This window comes from Ctenopharyngodon idella, chromosome 22 (genome assembly GCF_019924925.1).
Source record: "Ctenopharyngodon idella isolate HZGC_01 chromosome 22, HZGC01, whole genome shotgun sequence".
NCBI lineage: Eukaryota > Metazoa > Chordata > Actinopteri > Cypriniformes > Xenocyprididae > Ctenopharyngodon > Ctenopharyngodon idella.
The window spans coordinates 4,917,929-4,938,250 of NC_067241.1; the positions used below are offsets into that span (position 1 = coordinate 4,917,929).

Below are 20,322 nucleotides of genomic sequence, written 5' to 3' on the forward strand. Positions count from 1 at the left end.
TTTTGAAGGCCTCCTTGAACTGACTTCACGTTTCTGTTTTGGTAGACACCATGCTAAATGACTGCAAGAGTAACAAATCTTTATGTGGAGATGGTGATGAGGCTCACTGTGTTTCCAACGGCACGGACACGTTCTGCTCCTGCAAACATGGTTTCCAGAGCGTTGGACACAACACCTGTGAAGGTACAGCACACATTTTCTGCCACCTTAAAAAGACCTAAAGAGACTTTCTTCCTTCCCAATTTATGTCAGATTTTTATTACCAACTACAACGTGCATATAAACATTTCATTCTCTTTTCAGATAAGAATGAGTGCAAGCAGTTTGGTATATGTTCTCACATATGTAACAACACCAAGGGCTCCTACAAGTGCAGCTGCCACAAATACTTCACCAGGATTAACCACACATGCAAGGCTGATGGTACGTGCTGATTTTATTCTTTAAATCATCTTTAAGGGCTTGCCTTTTATGTAAAGTTGTGGACCCTCTCCAGCAGTTTCACATATCAGTTTACCCTCTATTCTACTGAACTGTTTTGTGTCCATCTGCAGGTTTGACAAATAACCAACAGGTGCTCTACATTGCGGATGACAATGAGATCCGCAGTCTAAATCCTGGGATGGTTTACGAGCAGACATTCCAGGGCGACGCAAACGTGCGCATCGATGCCATGGACTTGCACGTCAAGACCAATCGCATTTACTGGACCAACTGGCACACCTCTGGCATTTCCTGCTTCCAGCTGCCTGCTCCATCCTCATCATCAGGTCCTACTTCCAACTCTCACCGCAACACGAGGCAAAGCGAGGGCAGCATCACCAACCTAGATGTGAGTCAAGACCTTCAATGTTCAATATTGAACTTCATGCTTTGCAATATCTTTTCTAAATTTTTCCTGTCTCTTTAGATTTCAGGTTTGAAAATGCCACGTGGAATCGCGGTGGACTGGGTGGCTGGTAACCTCTACTGGACCGATTCAGGACGTGATGTGATCGAGGTTGCTCAGCTTACAGGCCAGCACAGAAAAACGCTAATTTCTGGCATGATTGACGAGCCTTACGCTATTGTAGTGGATCCTCAAAGAGGGTAGGAGACGTTGTGTTCTTATACTGTATGTTTCATTACCTCTAAGGTACAGTCACTTCGAATACACTAATGCTGTATTGTTTTTTTATTTTTGTTTCATATCTCAGAACCATGTACTGGACAGACTGGGGTAATCATCCAAAGATTGAGATGGCAGCCATGGATGGCACTCTCAGACAAACCCTGGTCCATGAGAACATCCAGTGGCCCACAGGTCTTACCAGCACAGTGCTGCTTTAACCCTCTGTATAAATGATATTTGTTCACTATATTAAGATGAAATCCATGTGCTAATGTTTCTTCTTTAAAACAGGTCTTGCAGTAGACTACTTCAATGAGCGTCTGTACTGGGCAGATGTCAAACTTTCCATGATTGGCAGTGTGCGTCTGGATGGCTCTGACCCTGTTGTGGCTGTATCCAACATCAAAAACAGTTCAGTATTGTTATTAGTATGATAGCATAATCCGGTATTAAAGGCTGTGCATGACTGTATCAGCTATAATATAAGATAATATAATATAATATACACTGCCCGGCCAAAAAAAAAGGTCGCTGTTTGGATTTTAATAGGCAAATACTTAAGATCTATGAATGGATCATTATTACAGTGAATATTATTTTTGTAGCATGTTATATGTTTGGCAACGTTTCTTTTAGCCCTTAAAGATGGAGTGTGTAGCTTTTCATTACTTAAACAACCATGTAGGAAGACACATCATGACCATATTCCGGGATGACAATGTCAAGATTCACCAGGGTTAAAATTGTGAAAGAGTGGTGTGAAAGAGTGGTGAAGAATCATTTTCACACATGAATTGGCACCTCTGAGTCCAGACCTTAAATTTATTGAAAGTCTTTGGGATGTGCTGGAGTAGACTTTACAGAGTGCTCACCTCTTGCATTGTCAATACAAGATTTTGACCAAAAATTGATGCACCTATTGATGGAAATAACGTCACAACATTTATTTCCATAACAAGTTTTATTTAACAATATAATGATAGCATGCAGTGTCATCTTCAGGAAATTAATCAGCTTCTCTCTATTTCTTACAGATCTCCTCCACCCCTTCAGCATTGATATCTTTGAGGATTACATTTATGGGGTTACCTACACCAATAACGTTGTCTTCCGAGTTAACAAGTTTGGTAAAGGCCAGGCAGAGAATCTGACCACTGGCATCAACCACGCCACTGACATAGCCCTCCATCACCGCTACAAACAGCCTGAGAGTGAGTGTCTGTGTAAAAATGTGTTTTTAATACATCTTTAAAAGGTCTGATTGTGAATATGAAAGTCTTTTCCTGTGGTCTAATCTGCCTTTTTTTTTTTTTTTTTTTTTTCTTTTTTTTTTTTTTTTTTACAGTGACTAACCCATGTGATAGGAAGAAGTGTGAATGGTTGTGCCTGCTTAGTCCCAGTGGGCCAGTGTGTACCTGCCCTAACGACCACATACCTGACAATGGCACCTGTATGGAGGTGCCCCCCGCCACCCAGTCCCCCATCAGTAAGACCCTCCAGTCAACTACTGCTTTCACACTTTATATCATTCAGCCATTTTATACCACAATCAGAGCAATGCTGAAACCACAGAAATATGGGATAACCATTAAAAAAAAAAATTCATATCAAGACCTAATATTTAAAGTTCAATGTAAATATAGGGTTTGTGATATTTGCAAAATGAATTTCTCAGGCATTTCTCAACATGATTAAATTATAAAGCTTCAGATGATTATTAATAAAAATGTTTTTCATTTAGCCCCCACCTGTAACGTTCAGTGTCAGAATGGCGGCAGCTGTTTCCTCACTCCATGGAACCAGCCCAAATGTCGCTGCCCCACCAGTTACAGTGGAGAACGCTGTGAAATCAACAAGTGCAGGGACTACTGTCAGAATGGAGGAACATGCTCCCCATCACGCACAGGTACACACTCGCAGACATTGTGCCATTGTGGCCAGGGCTCTGCACATTTATCTCTATAGCTACATCAGCAACACTGTCTGTTTCCTCTCTTCAGGTGCTCCTACCTGTCGCTGTCAGACTGGCTTCACCGGATCCAGATGTGAACAGCACACTTGTAATAACTACTGCCAGAATGAGGGCACCTGCACTGTCAGCCAGGGCAACCAGCCAACCTGTCGTTGTCCAAAAGGCTTCCTGGGTGACCAGTGCCAGTACCGTGAGTTTGATTCCTTGTCACTGTAAACAGAGTCTTTTCTAAAATGTTCATTGTCCTTTATTAGCTGTTGGTGTCCCCAAAAGCCTTACTAATAGGGCTGGGTAAAAAATATCGATTTCTCGATTTTAATTAATTAATTCTCATTTTTATGAACCGATATTGATTCTTAAATCCCAAGAATCGATTAGTCTAGTCTGTTTTCAGTTGATGAATGAATAGAACATTGTAGCACTCTTCCCATCCAATAAATGGTAATAAGCTTTGTGCTTTGTTACTTTTGATATGAAACAAAGTCTCAGATTTCAAAATGTCTATTTTATTATGAAATTCAAAACATAACGGTTTGGCGCTGTTTAATGTGGCGTGACAGATGGCTGTAGCCTCAGATCAAGAGAGGCGGCAACGCGAAGTGCGCATGAACTGATCATCTTCTCCTCTTTAATACCAGTTACAGCGCGAAATAAACATGAATGAACACCCTAAGGTATGTTGAAAGATACAGTACAACTTACCGAAATCCGTATCCTGTCTCATGGAATAGCTCAATCAGTGATTCAAATGCGAAAGACGTCAATAAAACGGCTTGTAAGCAATGTAATGTAACGTCATATTTACCTCAGAAAAACCATATTCAGTGTCCATAACTCATTAATTCTAGAGAATAGCAATTTGCTAAATATATGCACCATATTACACATTCGTTATAATTTATAATGTTCTTCAATATTTAATGCATGCTTGAATAAATCCGTCAAGTTTTTATAACAGCCACCATTTAAATAATGTATTTCAAAAAACGAATTGGAGTAGAAATATAATTACATAATTGTAAGTTAGTATTTTAACTTTATTATTATAAAAACTTTTACTGATTTAAGGATAACTTCCACTAATTTAAGTGTTTGTATATAAATCAGTTAATTTTAACCTTCAATATTATAGTAATGTAGAACTGATTCCCATGTATAGTTTATGGCATTAGTTGAGAGATTTGTTTTCCTTGAGAAAATTAGCTACTGTTCTTTATATATATCCAAAATAATCGATATTGAATCGAATCGAATTTAATCGAAATCTAATCGAATTGCAAGCTTGTGAATCGAAATCGAATCGAATTTTGGAATTTCTATCAATACCCAGCCCTACTTACTAATGAATGAAACATACATTATAAAGTGGAATAACTGCTGGAAATCAATCTGTGCAGGTCAATGTGATGACTTCTGTAAGAATGAAGGTCTTTGTATGGAGATGATGAACGGCACTAAACAGTGCCACTGTAACGAGTCGTTCTTTGGTCCACAATGTGAGATGAACAAGTGTGAATACTGCGGCACGGGCAAGTGTGAAGTACTACGAACTGGAATAACATGCAAGTATGTACCAGCATATTCAGCAGAAAGGGCTTTCATAATCCAACTTCACTAAGCGTTGCTGTTTGAGATGAGCTGTATATATATGGATTTGAATCAGTTATGTGCCGTTTATGTTGGTGCTATGATAATTCATGTTTTGTGTGTAGATGTGGTGATAACATCCAGCGTCCCACCTGTTACACCTGTGATGACTTCTGCATTGAGGGCCAGTGCTCTGTAGACCCTCATACTATGCTGCCACAGTGCAGGTAAAGTGGTCAAAGCTTTATAAAGGAAATTGCTTTTATGTTCTTGGAAATGTTTTGTTGCTAAAAAGTAAAAATATTAGAAGCACAGCAATAGATATCATCCAAAAAGAATGAAAAATTTAAGTGCAAATAGAAAACCAAAGTGGGCCTAGTACTGAGCCTTGTGGTACACAAGATAAAACATTGTCTACCTGAATGTCCTGAGGTCTGTACTGAAGATAGCTGACAAGCCAGCCTACTGCAAGATCATAAAAACCTATATTAACCAGATTCTGTATTAGAATTGCTGCAACAATAGATTAACAAATTTTAAAACAAAACACTGTAAGGATTGCCAGTGATTTAAATTGTGTTTGTGTGTTATGTAGGTGTCACACAGGCTGGTCAGGTTTTCGCTGTGAGCTCAATATTGCCCCTGTTCAGAACCCAGACTCTGGAAGTAAGTGCCAGCATCTCTTTCTGTCGCTTTTAGATACAATAAGTTTGACAAGGTAAAAAAAAAAAAAGAAGCTAAGTAATAATGCATGTTTCTCCTTTGTGTAGATACTCCATCAGTGGTCATCCCAGTGATGTTACTGCTCTTACTTGCACTGTTAGTAGTTGGTGCCATCTTGTGGTACAAGAAGAGAATGCGTGGGTAAGTACTTACAGCAAGTTAATTGTGTACAGAAGAACTTGGAGACACTCCAGGGCTCAATCTTTCTCTAGCCAAACTTATTTTATTGATCTTACATTTTTTTCCTCTCATCTCCCTCATTTTTCGAATAAGCAGGGGTCTTTAACCTCTTTCAGTCCAAGGGCCTTGGTAAATAGAGACATGTTTTACAAAGACATTAAAATTATATTTATTAATGTACATTTAAATGCCTATACATTGTTTTAATTTTACTTACATTTTTATCTAGGAGAGTAAATTAAAGACTCAGCTGAACTTTACCTTAACTTTGATTTACCTTTTAAGTTGTCAGATTTTTATGTAATAAAAATATTTTACATAATAATTCAATTATTATATATTCTACTTAAATTATTAGTTTGGATGAAAATATTTTTTACATAAAGTATAATATTTATTATATGAAATATTTATTTAAATATTACTTTGAATGAAGACAATGTTTACATAATTGTTTTTGTATATAATTACTATTTTTAATTATTTATAATTGTAATTCTATGTTGGTTTTTAATTGTTGAATATGCATTTTCATTTTTCACAAAACTTAGTTTAAGCTCAAATAATAATCATCACCCCCCTGTTGAAGACCCCTGCTTTAGAGCATTAATTTCTCCACATTCCTCTTTATTTTAACACTAAACTCAATTCCAGATCTCTCACTTTCTCTCTCTCTCTCTCGGTTGTTAAACTGCATCTTTCTGTGTCTCAGGTCTGTGAGGCGGGGCAAGCCCAGCTCCAGATGTTCGCGGTAACTGACTCTATACCAGCAGGGTCCCATCCTAGTCCATCCTTTCCTCTCTTCCTCCCCAGTCATCATACTCTATCTCTCTTTCTCCTGCTTCTCCTGCCTGATCCTGTGCTGTTACTGTGCTATTCCTGTGGTTTTCACCAGTTTCAACACAGGGATCTATTGACCGAAAGCTAAAATAGATCAACTGGTTGGTGCAAGACGCAGTGCTGGGCTGCGTCCTGTCCCCCTCTCTCCTCCAAGTGCCATCCTGTAGACGTGTCAGTTTATATCTGTCTGTGAGAGCAGCGTCGCTGTGCTTGAAGTGTTTGGCTCCTCATTGACTGTAGTGGACCATGTCTTGTGGATATCCAGCTTTCTCTGACACTGCAGAGTTGCTCACTCTGGCTAGCAGTCTCCACCTGAAAGCACATGGATGGTTCCACAAAGTGTCATTGCTTCTTGCACATGTGTTTATACGGCAGGAGAGACCCTGGTGGATGTAGCTGTGTCTTTGTGTTTGAGTGTTGCTTGATGATAGGCTACTTTGTGTATGCGTGAGTGTAAATTCCTGTGCCTTGGCTCGGCCTGTGTTACGACAAAACGTGGACAAAGATGTAACAGCTCACTGGTGTTTGTCTGCAGAGCTAAGGGATTCCAGCACCAGAGGATGACCAACGGAGCCATGAATGTTGAGATCGGGAACCCGGCATACAAGATTTATGAAGGAGAGCCCGATGATGATGCGGGGGAACTGCTGGACTCCGACTTCACCTTGGATCCAGATAAGGTGACACATCAATGTTATTTTCTTGTGTTATTAAGCACTCCATTTTTGTAATTTTTTTTTTTTTTTTTTTTTTTTTTTGCTTTTGCTTTTTTTCATTTGCTTATATATATATATATATATATATATATATATATATATATATATATATATATATATATATAATTTATACAGTTGAAGTGTGTGTGTGTGTGTGTATCACAAAATCAACTGCACATAACCGATATTTTGACACATTAATAATTAAATACAGTTATAATAGATAAAATGACAATATTAAACAATAATTATAAAAAAGAAAAAAATTTTTTATATATATATATATACAGACACACACATATATAATTTTTTTATTTTTTATAATTGTTTAATATTGTCATTTTATCTATTATAATTGTATTTAATTATTAATGTGTCAAAATCATATCGGTTATGTGTTTTGTGTGTGCATAATAATTAAATAAAATAAAAATAATAATTAAATACAGTTATAATAGATAAAATGACAATATTAAACAATAATTATAAAAAAGAAAAAAATTTTTTATATATATATATATATATATATATATATATATATATATATATATATATATATACAGACACACACATATATAATTTTTTTATTTTTTATAATTGTTTAATATTGTCATTTTATCTATTATAATTGTATTTAATTATTAATGTGTCAAAATCATATCGGTTATGTGTTTTGTGTGTGCATATATATATATATATATATATATATATATATATATATATACACAATTATAATAGAAAATTTATATATATAAAATCCTAAAAATTTTCAATTTTTCAATTATAATTATATAAAAAGATTTATTTTGGTGTATTAAAAGATTAGATTAATTTTGGTTTTATTTTTTAGAAAAATATATTTTATTATATTTATATATACAATATACTATATTTATAATAAATTAATTAAATTATATTTATTTTAAATTTATATTTATTTTATTATATTTATACCTGTATATACAATATTTTTACAAACACTGTTCATTTAATAACATTGTTAAATTTAATATTTAGTGAATCTCAAAATGAATATCCATTTTCTTACGTTATACATAATAATGTATACTACTTTACATTATAATGTTGTGATACCTAAATTCACTATTTTTAGTCTTTGATTTTTAATTTATTTAGTTAAAATTGTATAGAATTGTAATGTCGGCCATTTATCAATGTGGGCCATAACAAAAATAATTAGTTTATCTGCATCAGGCAGAATTTTAATATCAGTGTCTCTCTCACAGCCCACAAACTTCACCAACCCTGTGTACGCCACCCTCTACATGGGCGCCCACAACAGCCGTAACTCTCTGGCCAGCACAGACGAGAAGAAGGAGCTGCTGTCTGCAGGAGACGATGACATGGGAGACCCACTGGCATAGAGTCACGGCCGGACGCCCACCCTCATGCAGACCGTTATGCCTTTATTTGTCAGAGGAAAAGCAACAAGAGCAGGAACACTGTACAAAATGTAAAGAAAAAAAGATAAGAAAAAAATGAAGGACACTTTTGTATGTGATTGCAGTATTATATTTTATTCTTTGAGAAATCCTTCTGGTCAACAAAAGAAAGCATTTTCTATACAAATATTTTCTTTTCTTTTCCGTTTTTCCTTTCCTTTTTCAGATGTTTGCTTTCCCAATTTCTCACCCCTCCCCTCCATTTAGCCACTACCTCTGTGCTCAACAAGATGCCAACAACAATATGGGAAATCTTTGATTTTTTTTTTTTTTTTTTTTTTTGAGTTTATTTTTGTATGAATTGTACAGAGATCAATGTTTGTTTCAGGAAAAGCAAAATTGCCAAGTGTTGCTAATGAAATATTAGGGAGGGGGGCATGGCCGACTGAATGATACTGATGCTGACTTCGCCCGTGTGTGATTTCAGATGGCTGAGAACGAATATGCGTGTGCGAGTGTTGCGACGAGTCAGCATCGCTTTTATTTCTATACAGATATCTCAGAGAACAACGCTTACGATGATTGTCATACTCCTTGCACAGATTGATTTTATATATATTTACATATATAATTAACAAAGTGTCTTGACAAATATACCCAGGAATACAAGCAGATACCCGTACGAATAGCAGTATATAACTGTCTTTGTTTTAGCTTCGTTTTTTTTTAATGGATGAAAAGATGTAAAATGTGGCACTACATGGATTGAATGAATGAATGAGTGAGTGAATCCAAACAGTTGGTAAATGTAAGAACATTCCAGAACTGTTTCCAGGGTATCAGTGGCCTTGGTGTGTACATTAGCGGTACGTCCAAAGGATGGGTGAGACTGATTCACAGAGAGCAGGCCTCATCTGACGCCATGTCTTCCAGCACGCCGGAAACAGCCAGGAGATGATTGTCGTCTGCTCTCGGTCGGTGTGGTTTTGACAGAACTGTTCCATACCACTACAGTGGGAGCTGTATGTCACTTTTAGTTCACTAGTTTTGTGTCTTATGGACTTTTTATGCTCAGTGTAAGTGCATTCCTGTGAGGTTTGTGTGGATCCAGTAATAACTCACTGCCTTGCTGCTACTCTTCCATCATTCTCATCTGCCTGACCCGTAGAGAGACTCGGCTAGCCCCGCTTGTGGCCGAGCCTCCACTGCTTCTAATGGAGGTAACCCGTGTGCCATAGGCTAATGCATGGATCCAACAGCGCAAAAAGACTAGCGCCGGCTCAACAGATACATGTTAACAGTATTCATCCGAGCATCTGGACTTAACGTAAAGTGTCTGCTCTGTTTACGATCAAATGTAATTTAGCGTGGCCCTTAGTGGCCTTTTACTGTCACAGATTACTAGTTTCACAACCCTGCAACCGTTTCTGTAGTTTTGTTGGTTCATTTTGGGGTTTTTTTTTGTTTTTGTTTTTATATACAAAATAATTAAACTGCTTTTTATAGTAGAAATGCATGGTGGCTCAGCCCTTCTTTTGGAGAGACTGCGTGATGTTTGTTTCTTTTGTTTCCAGCTGGAGAACTTCATGAATCACAGACAATAACACATATTAAGAAATAAAAATGTACAGAACAAAAATAAGTGGTTTCTGGATTGGTGCTCTGCTTGGTAATGGGTACAAGTGGGCAGTTTAGAAACAAGATTTTCTCAAGAGTTCATAGGTCAAAAGTCACAGTCTCCAGAATGATAGACAAAAAAAAGTCCTAAAGTGCATGGTTTAGGTTTATTTTCCATTTAGGAAGTAAAGTCTTCACAATTGCATGTTGATGGATCTGTATTATAAGGGTCATGTCTCCGATTTAATAAAATCAAGCTAATGTTGGGCTGGTAATACAAAATATATATCTCACAAATCAAATGATGAATCTAAAATTGACTTGTTCTAGTACTAGATATGTTTAGGGTTAATACAGGTAAAATGGGACACTTTCTGATCATTTGTCATTGGCGTTATTTTAAAATATGTTCCCACATGTTTTAACTCCTCTCAAAAACATTCTAAACTACAATGTACAGTGGAAAAATAAATATTAAATACAAAAACTTGTCCTCTTAACCTGTATTGCTCCTGCAGTAGGCTATATCATGCAAACATTTATTGACAAAATTGTTAGGCAAAGTCTAGTCTCAGATATTTTTATTTGCCACTTCAACAGAATATCCAGTTAATTGCTGCATTCATTGGTCCATATCAACCAAACAACATTAAAACTTTGGTACATTCATTTTGTGCTTTACTTTTCCTCCCAAATGGCTTGATTTAGTTTATGCTGTGGTACAACAGTATAAAAAATCCCCACCCTCAATAAAAAATAAAGTTAGTGTTGAATTTATTTTGTTCACTTCTCTCGAACTTAAGTTAACATGCAGTGTCATACAGTAATATGTCCCTTTTTAATGAAACGGATAGTTCTGGTCCTGGCTTCTGATTGGTCAGAACAGCGATGATGCGAAACACCAGTTGAAATCGCTGAAGCAGTTTTCAGTCAGTCAGGACCATCTTCTAGCACAAACGTCACTTGATGTATTTGCTTAACGTTTTAATGCAATTCTGTCCTTTATATCTTTAGCATTTAATGACAGTCTAATAAAAGCAATAGGCACTTGAGGCCATTTTGTCCTGTCTTTGGCGCTGCGCAACAAAGCGACTATTCACAATAAACAGCGGCCTCGCGTACATTACTGCTTAAATAGAGCTCCCATTTCGGAGTCGCTCAATTACCGCTAGTGCAAAGACATTAATAATTATTCTATTCGGGACATGTGATATGACAAAAAAATCCTCTTATAAAACGTTATTTTTGCCTTAAACCTAATGACTTCATTCCTATAAATCATGACTGCCCTTCATTTACAAACTCTGGCAACTAGTTTAGAGAGAATAAGTAAAAAAAAAAAAAAAATTTGCACACTCAAAATTATATTGTGTCATGTTTACAATCCTGGAGTGGTTCCCATTTGATATTCTTTTTAAAACAAAGTATAATGCATTTATGATAAATCTGGGGGGTAAAAATGGACCAGGTCACTATTCTCTGAGAAGTTTCACGGCATGACAACGTTACGTACACTTTGTTCTGGTACATGAGCATTAAATGGATTTAAAGAGTTGGGTGAAGAGAGAGGCATCATCAATACAAGGCACAAAGTCAGTCAAACAGAGCACATGTCCAGGCTCTTTTGTTAACGCTGCAATGCATTTCTTGGATAATTGCATATTATATTTACATTAAGCATAAGAAATGTTACAACATAATGATTAACAATAGTATAAACTTAGATACATCAATATTGGCTATAAGAAATAATACTGACTCAACATAAAGGCACTTGTTTGTAACCATGGTACTGGTCTGGGTTAAAATACTGAAGACAGGCTAGTCTGCTCCAGGTAGTTGAATAGGATTAACAAATAATTTGAGTTCATTTTTAAAGAACTGTACAAACGGGCTCTGGCCAGGAAGTCAGTGACCTCAGCGCTATCCCACTTGACAGAAAGTCAGCTTACATTGCACAATAAGAGGAAATCCACGTTAATGGGTGTGAGATCCCGTTGGAAGGCTCTTCAAGGTCAGCAGGCTAGTGTTACTGCTGTCTGTGTGTCAACCACAACAACCTTTTTTCCTGTGCCAACACAAGCTTTTACCAACGCTCCTCAGGATTTGCGTGCGCGAGCGTTCATGAGGCCAGGGCGGCAGCCCTTAATGTCTGTGCTTTAATGGCTTTATTGAAAGAGCCTCCAGTGCAGAATCCAAAAAGGATTTCCATAAATAAATAACAATTTCCCCACCCCCTTAAAACCAAAGACATTGGTTTGGTCCTGCACTTCCCTCAGTCACCGTGAATTGCAGGAAGATGCCATTTCAGAAGAAAGCGGGGGAGAGTAGCAGAGGGTGAGTGAGTGAGGGGTCTTTAGGGTCGCTTCCACCCATTCCGGATCACCGCGTCAGCTCGCAGGAAGGGCTGGCTTCGGAGATCTGTGAGTGGGGAGGGAGAGAGTTAGAGTTAGATCAGGGAACACTCAGGGTAGCAGGGGTCATTCTCAGCAAATAATTATGCTTTCTTTGAAAAGGCTGACGGAATGTTTTTTTTTTTTTTTTTTGCTCTTACGTTCCCAGATCTTAAAGAAACAGTTCACCCAAAAGGCGATGCTGTCATTTAACCATCCTCATGTCATTCAAGCTTTTAACTGTGAAAGGAGATATTCAGCATAATGTTGACACTGTTCTTGTCCTTACAATGAAAGCAGCACTGACTGGTAGCTGTCAAGTTCCAAAAAGGACAAAAAAACATGTGTTCCTTTTACAAAGCTATCGAATATAATTGTTTTGGAGCCTGAAAGCCACTGGTCACCATTTAACTTTGTTGTACACTAGCGTTCAAAAGTTTTGGTCCATAAGATTTTTATTTTTTGGAAAGAAAATTGCTTTATTCAACCATTAAATTGATCAAAAATGACAGTAAAGACATGTATAATGTTAAAAAAGGATTTCTGTTTTAAATAAATGCTCTTTTGAACATTTTATTCATAAAAGAATCTTGAAAAAGTGCAGCACTTTTTTTTCACAAAAATATTCACCTGCAATATTAAGAAACTCTTTTTAATATTGATAATAATAAGAAATGTTTCTTGAGCAGAAAATCAGTGTATCAGAATGATTTCTGAAGGATCATGAGACACTGAAAATATGTATTTTAAAATATATTAATATAGAAATTCTACAATTATTTTACAATATAAATGTATTTTTGATCAAATAGCATACAAGACTAACCTTCTGAATGCCCAAACTTCTGAATGGTAGTGTATGTAAAACAGCACAAGACATTCTACAAAATTTCTCCTTTTATGTTCCATCATAGAAAGAAAATCATTTGGGTTTCAAATGACACAAGGGTGAACTGTTCCTTTAAAGTGTTAGTTCACCCAAAAATGAAAATTGTGTCATTAATTACTCACCCTCATGTTGTTTCAAAACCCGTAAGTCTTCGAAACACAAATGAAGATCTTTTTAATGATATCTGAGAGCTTTCTGTGCCTCCATAGACAGTCTACAGTCACTATTACTTAAAAAAAAATAAAAAAATAACCACTTTATTTACAAAATATTAATCTCTAACATGTTCACACAACAACGTCTGCTCTCGCATCAACACACGCATTGGTGCTCGTGTGAACGTGCGTTGGAAATTAATATTTTGTAAATAAAGTAGTAAATTATGTTTTTTGTGCAAACAAAACACTCGAGTCGCTTCATAAAATTGAGGTTCAACCACTGGAGTCACATGGAGTACTTTTATGATGTCTTTACTGCCTTTCTGGGGCTTGAAAGTGGTAGTTGCGTAGGCTGTCAATGGAGGGACAGAAAGCTCTCAGATTTCATTAAGTAGATCTTCATTTGTGTTTCAAAGATGAACGAAGATCTTACAGGTTTGGATTGACATGACGGTGAGTAATTAATGATAGAATTTTCATTTTGGGGAAAACTAACCCTTTAAAGTATAAAAATATGCAGTTAATATCAATCTCAATAACTGCTTCTAGTAAAAAGCATACACAGTAAAACACTAACAGAGACACACAACAAAATACAATCACTGCAGTAAGACCATTTAACACATTACAAATATGTCTGAACTGATAGATCAGTGTTCAGCAAGGTTTTGAAAGAACATTTCCATACACAATGAAACACTATACCACTATATGACCATTACATGTACTGTAAATCTTGCTGAACAGAACATAGATTTGCATGCATGTGACGATATACAGCAGAGGACATACATAAACATGTTAGCAGCACAGTGCAAAGACAAACAGCTTTACATGCAACAGAGATGACAAGAAAAAGATTTCATTCCTGAATCCTTTCCAAAAGACCTAAGACAATACTGTGGAAAAGCAACAATTCTATTAGCAAAATAATATAAAGTTTGTACCATCCAATGTTTGTATTAATATTAAATATCTACAAACTATTACCACCATCATGTGGTACTTTGTGTGAAAGAAACCTGTGGCCTTATTTAGCCATTTTTATAGAACAGAACAGTGACAAAGTTTCATAAAATATATAATTAGCGATGCAAAAAAGCAATATTCAGTACAAGACCACATTTGGCCACATAAGCTTCAGCACTGTAGCATTGTGCAAATTGTAGCACAGCTAAAGCAATTGAGCTGACGGTAAAAAGGCAGACAGGAGCAAAGCGAGATGAAGCTCCATGATGCCTTTCTTACCCTCCAATTATTTTGTGCTCAAATTTACTCAGATTAATCCCCTGTTCTGCTGGAAAGGTAGAACAAACAGTTATGGGAGAGAAGATGAGAGTTAGCAGATGACAAACCAAGTGAAACATAATAAGGACTGTTATACAGGCCAAATCTCTCTGACAATATGACAAATAAAAAGACCCTGATTATTATATTATATTATATTATATTATATTATATTATATTATATTATATTATATTCAAATGCATTTTCAGTTCATTTGTCATAATTCCCTTAAGAAAGATTTGGCTGGTCCATGTTTCAAGTCTGTGAACAGCTACAGCTTGTGTTTTCCACTATTCCGTTGTGCTTAGGTTAGTAGAGGATGCTGGGTAACCAAAGTGACAGAGTGGGTCATGCGAGTGGTGGTATGCATGCACTTTGCGACTGGTAAGAGAACTGGGACAACCTGCGGCATTAGGGGCAGTTTTTTGGGGGGTTTGGGGGGCTAGCAGATGGACTCATCGAAGAGGTTGGTATCGCAGAAGAAGCGCGAGCCCCGTTTGGCCGTGCGGGCTGTGAAGGGCACACTCTTCAGCACTGAGGGAGGGAGGGAATGAGGTCAGAGACAGAACGTTATATCTGAGGTTAAGAAGGAGCATTTGTTCCTAAAAGAGAAACCATTCATTTTGATCTTTGCAACTTCCTGTTTTTTTGTGCAAGATGTTCTCAATCCTATTTAAAGGGTTAGTTCATCCAAAAATGAAAGTTCTGTCATTAATTATTCACCCTCATGTTGTTCCACACCCGTAAGGCCTTTGTTCATCTTCAGAACACAAATTAAGATATTTTTGATAAAATTCGAGAGGTATATGACTTGTCCATAGACAGCAATATAATCAACATTTTCAAGGTCCAGAAAGGTACTAAAGACATTGTTAAAACTGTCGACGTGACTGCAGTGGTTCAACCTTAATGTTATGAAGCGGCGAGAATACTGTGCGCAAAAGCCAAATGACAATCTCTTCTCTTCCCTGTCATTATCCTTACGCAGTTGACGCAGTAAGCACAGTGAAGGCTTCCATGTTTATGTCCGAATGCTGGCTCAGTATTGGCCAAAGCTGATCACATGAGCAGCACGACGCATGCGTGTGATGCTGACGCAGGAGCCGGACAATAATAAATCGGCATTCTGATGTAAAAAATGTATGAGAATGACACAGAAGAGAAGATATTGTTGAATAAAGTCATTATTTTCGTTTTGTTTTTGCACACAAAAAGCATAACATTAAGGTTGAACCACTGCAGTCATGTCGACTGTTTTGATGTCTTTAGTACCTTTCTGGACCTTGAAAGTGGTAATTATATTGCTGTCTATGGACGAGTCATACACCTCTTGGATTTCATCAAAAATATCTTAATTTGTGTTCCGAAGATGAACGAAGGTCTTACGAGTGTAGAACGACATGAGGGTGAATAATTCATGACAGAATTTTCATTTTTGGCTGAACTAACCCTTTAACAGCCAGAGCAAACTAATTTCAACTTACGACAGGCAAAAAATGATGTTTGTCAATTATTACATATTAAATCCAGATTTATTTGTGACTGGGGTGACAGAAGAGGAGAAAGTGACTATTCTTCATTCTGTCAGTAATATCTATGGCTTCATATGGCTGGAGCATTGTTTATGAAATGTTAAAATAGCAGTTTTAGAATTTTAACTTTGCTAAACTTCATATAAAAACTTATCTACATGTGCACAACCTTTAAAAAAATCTATCAGTTTTTTTTTTTTTTAGAATCGTAGCATCAAAAAGTCTCACAGGAATGAGATTGTTTGCCAAAAAAGAATTCTGTGGTTAATAATTAAACAAATATAAATAGCCTTGTCTGAGAACATTATGTTAATAATAGATTATAATTTTTTGTTTTGTTTGTTACAAACAATTCATTTAAGGGTGTTCCTGCACAGTTTCTGCAGTCTCTCTTATAGGCATCCTCTATGATTTATTTACATACTTTAGAAAGAGAAGAGCTTAGTTAATACACCATCTTATTAACTCTGAAGATCCCTGAGAGTTGATTCAAATTCCAAACCATCGGTTTTAACTGATATGCACTTGTAAAGTGTTCTGATTGACCTGTAAGGGCTGTTGTTTAACATAACAGAGAGTGCATTGCTGATGCGGAGAACTGTGGACCACCACAGTGATTCTGGACCCCTGGCTGATGGGTTTTGTAGTCTTGCCTAGCCCACCTGTGATAATGTCTTCAATGGTGCCATCTTTGCCCTCATATACAGGCCGGTGGTCCTTGGCCTGTCTGCGCCGGAGCTCTGCGATCAAATCCTGCTGCTGCTGTCGCTTCTTTTGAGCCTGGACCTGCATTGAGGAAACAAGAAATATACAGTATTCACCACTCATACCACTGTTAACTCATGGTTTGTAACATTTCTAGTATGATAAACACTTAAAGGGAAAAAAAATGATATTTCAGTTATTTTTCGCTGGGTCTTAGATTTCACCTTGGGGTCATGCTGTTTGGCCTCCTGTGCTAGTAGTTTTTCTCTCATTGCTTCCTCTTGCTTCTTCCTCTGTTCGTTTTCCTCCACAGCCTCCTGCAGAAAACAACAGTTCCGGTAGAGGGGTGAGTGTGATCCGGGCCCTGACACTGCACAAAACACAGGCTACGACCTCACAACTAAACAATCACAGAAACCTCTGAGAAGGGATATGAATATGGATGCACACAAACACACAGAGATCTTGGAGCTTTCTCATGTAGACTCATAAATCCACCATCAGAACAATGTGAGGAAGAGGTGTGTGCATGCGTGTGTGTCCGGGTTAGAGGCTGTGAAGGCAAAGCCCAGTCTAAACACAGCAGCTGCCCTTAAATCTCAGCCCAGCTGCCCCTTCCTGTTATTCACCTTCTGCTAACGTCTGCTACTCCACCCCAGCGCTCTGACGCTGATGCTTCAACGGGGCAGACACTAAAACTAGGATGGCCAAAGGATATAAACACACATAGTAAGTGTGTGTCCATTCAAGGTTTGAACCTACAACCTTTCGGTTAGCAGGCCAGATCTTTCACCACATCATGTTTACTAAACATGCCAGATAACAGATCACGTGGACGACTCCTTCCTGTACTCAATGACTTGAAAGCAGGTCGAGTTCACCTTCCCCCTTGAGGCTTAGAAAATAAAAGTCTCTTCCTGGCCTGATGTCTATACAGAGCCACAAATGTGTTTTCTCCTTGTAAAAATATGAAGATTCATGATGCCGTGCCTAGAACCATTGAGTGAATAACTGAATGGATTATAGTACCTTGTAGGCTCTGATGAACCGTACAAACACTGGGAAGAAGACAGAGGGCGGCGTAGTCTTAGGACTCTCACCAAAGTAATGCACCACATTGTTGAAGGCCTCCTGTAAGTGGATACAATGTGAGATTTAAATAATCTGGTACTGTTTATTTGCCAGAAATGGTTTTGTAAAAGACAGAAAGGACACCTCAGCAGTCTTGGAGTCTTTTTGTAGTTTGTCCAGCTGTGTATCGTTGGTCTGGTGGAAGTTCTTGAGTACGGCGTGGTCGTGCAGACTGCACTCTCTTCTGACCAGATCCATGCCCTTACCAAGCTCCTTAACATCCAACAACACGTTCTCCAGGGAGACTGTAACCGAAGATTTGAAATGAATGTAGTTTGAGTTCAAATGGAATTAAATCCAAAGAAATTCATATAATTGCTGTACGGTAGATTTTCCAGTATGAATCACCCATTAAGGTAATCATACACACAACTTAAAAGGTATTTCCATAAACATTATATAGCATTTGTACTCAGTGTTTGAAATGGTACCAATAGAAATGTAGGTGTCACTTCACAATAAATGTTAATTTGTTAACATTAGTTAATGCTTTAGGTGTCATGAACTGAGAATGAAATTTTACAGCATTTTTCGATCTAGGTTACTGCTAACCTCTGCATATGCATTTTTAACATTTCAGGTTGCATAAATTATTCATTAAAAGCAGTTACTGTATTATGAATGAACTTGAATTAACAACAAACAATAATATATTTATAAATTAGCATTAATCTAGATTATTAAAGATTATTATTATTTTTAACGCATTAAATTACTTTAATGAATTAAACCTTATTGGAAAATGTAACCACAATTTGCATTTAATTTATTAATCCACTACAATTCAAAAGTTTCGGGTTAGTAATATTTTTTAAAAGAAATTAATACATTTATTCAGCAATATAAATTGATCAAAATAGAGAGCAAATGAATTAATAATGTACAAAAGATTTCAATTTTAAATAATAATGAACTTTCTATTCATCAAGGAATCGTGAAAAAAAGTTAGATCAACAAAAATATTTCAACAAAAATATTAAGAAGCATCAAATCAGCATATTAGAAGGATTTCTGAAGGATCATGTGACACTGAAGACTGGAGTAATGGCTGCTGAAAATACAGCTTTGCCATCACAGGAATAAATTACATTTAAAAATATATAAAAATAGAAAACAGTTATTATAAATTGTAATATTATTTCACAATATTACTGTTTTTACTGTATCAAATGAATGATATTATGCTTGGTGAGCATAAGAGACTTCTTTCAAAAACATTAAAAAAACCGACCCCAAGCTTTTGAATGGTAATGAATAATTGATTTGACTTTTTACCCCAAAGTCTTCTAGATGGAGCCAAACAACACAAAGCAATAATAAATTTCCTCTGTTGTATAACTTTCTTTGAATTGCCAATCTATAAATTCCATTTTTTGTATTTCTAATTTAAATTCCATTTCAGCATCCTATGGGATGTGGTTAATTCAATTCAAATTCCAGCCCTGAAGGACATACCTGCTGCAGCTTTATCCACAAAGTGCAGTTCATTGTAGAAGGTAGCCAGATCAGGATATTTCTCTTTGACGACCAGAGCAATGTAGTGGAGAAGTGTCATCTTCCGGTCAGTAGACTTAGTATCTAGCAGCTGAGAGTGAACAACAACAGCATGAATGAGAACAGCACTGTTATTTAACTACACCATTATGTAGCCACTTCTACAAACAAGCTCACCAAATCCAGACTCTGAAGTTTGAAACCATACACTGAGCCTCTTTTACTACTGTTCATGTAGTTGCCCAGAGCAAGAATGATCTGTGTGGAGACAAAAAAAAACAGTTAAGCACAACGGTTGACAAATTCCAGATGATCTTGAGCCTTTAATTAATGAACAAGACAAGTAGGCATTTACTTCAAGAATCTTCTTTAACTTTGGAGAGGACTTCACTGAAGCTGATGCCGCGATGATGGCGTTGAGTTGCTGTGGATGTCGAAGAGTTAAAGAGATGTCAGATCATGATGTTTCTAGATAAACATCTTTTGTTGATCCAGGAATAAAATGGTCAAACAAACATACTTAACCCCAAGCCTAACAACTCTAAAATCAGAGGGTAATGATAGGTTGATAAGCCTACGCCTC

At 36.7% G+C, this 20,322-nt stretch overlaps 2 protein-coding genes across 8 annotated transcripts in view; one reads left to right on the forward strand and one right to left on the reverse strand.

Moving 5' to 3' along the window:
- lrp1ab (low density lipoprotein receptor-related protein 1Ab) overlaps positions 1-10,044 on the forward strand; it is a 116,659-nt gene extending 106,615 nt beyond the window's left edge. Inside the window, exons 74-89 of the mRNA XM_051879885.1 lie at positions 46-183; positions 304-423; positions 555-832; positions 911-1,089; positions 1,197-1,303; positions 1,403-1,522; positions 2,146-2,322; positions 2,457-2,597; positions 2,853-3,017; positions 3,112-3,273; positions 4,481-4,649; positions 4,796-4,897; positions 5,266-5,336; positions 5,441-5,534; positions 6,949-7,093; positions 8,377-10,044. Coding sequence (XP_051735845.1) covers positions 46-183; positions 304-423; positions 555-832; positions 911-1,089; positions 1,197-1,303; positions 1,403-1,522; positions 2,146-2,322; positions 2,457-2,597; positions 2,853-3,017; positions 3,112-3,273; positions 4,481-4,649; positions 4,796-4,897; positions 5,266-5,336; positions 5,441-5,534; positions 6,949-7,093; positions 8,377-8,514 — 2,306 coding nt within the window. The 3' untranslated portion in view covers positions 8,515-10,044. The remainder of the gene's footprint in view (positions 1-45; positions 184-303; positions 424-554; positions 833-910; positions 1,090-1,196; positions 1,304-1,402; positions 1,523-2,145; positions 2,323-2,456; positions 2,598-2,852; positions 3,018-3,111; positions 3,274-4,480; positions 4,650-4,795; positions 4,898-5,265; positions 5,337-5,440; positions 5,535-6,948; positions 7,094-8,376) is intronic.
- Positions 10,045-10,713: 669 nt separating this feature from the next.
- Positions 10,714-20,322, reverse strand: part of fmnl3 (formin-like 3) — a 48,609-nt gene continuing 39,000 nt past the window's right edge. For 4 of the 7 annotated variants that reach the window (XM_051879909.1, XM_051879913.1, XM_051879914.1 and 1 more), the window contains 9 exons: positions 20,095-20,163; positions 19,917-19,997; positions 19,701-19,830; positions 18,330-18,490; positions 18,144-18,245; positions 17,339-17,431; positions 17,072-17,195; positions 15,281-15,411; positions 10,714-12,570 (listed from right to left, as the gene is read on the reverse strand). In XM_051879909.1, coding sequence (XP_051735869.1) covers positions 15,320-15,411; positions 17,072-17,195; positions 17,339-17,431; positions 18,144-18,245; positions 18,330-18,490; positions 19,701-19,830; positions 19,917-19,997; positions 20,095-20,163 — 852 coding nt within the window. In that variant the 3' untranslated portion in view covers positions 10,714-12,570; positions 15,281-15,319. Of the gene's footprint in view, positions 12,571-14,837; positions 14,887-15,280; positions 15,412-17,071; positions 17,196-17,338; positions 17,432-18,143; positions 18,246-18,329; positions 18,491-19,700; positions 19,831-19,916; positions 19,998-20,094; positions 20,164-20,322 lie in introns of all 7 variants that reach the window. The other 3 variants (XM_051879910.1, XM_051879911.1, XM_051879912.1) reach the window with 3 other exon arrangements.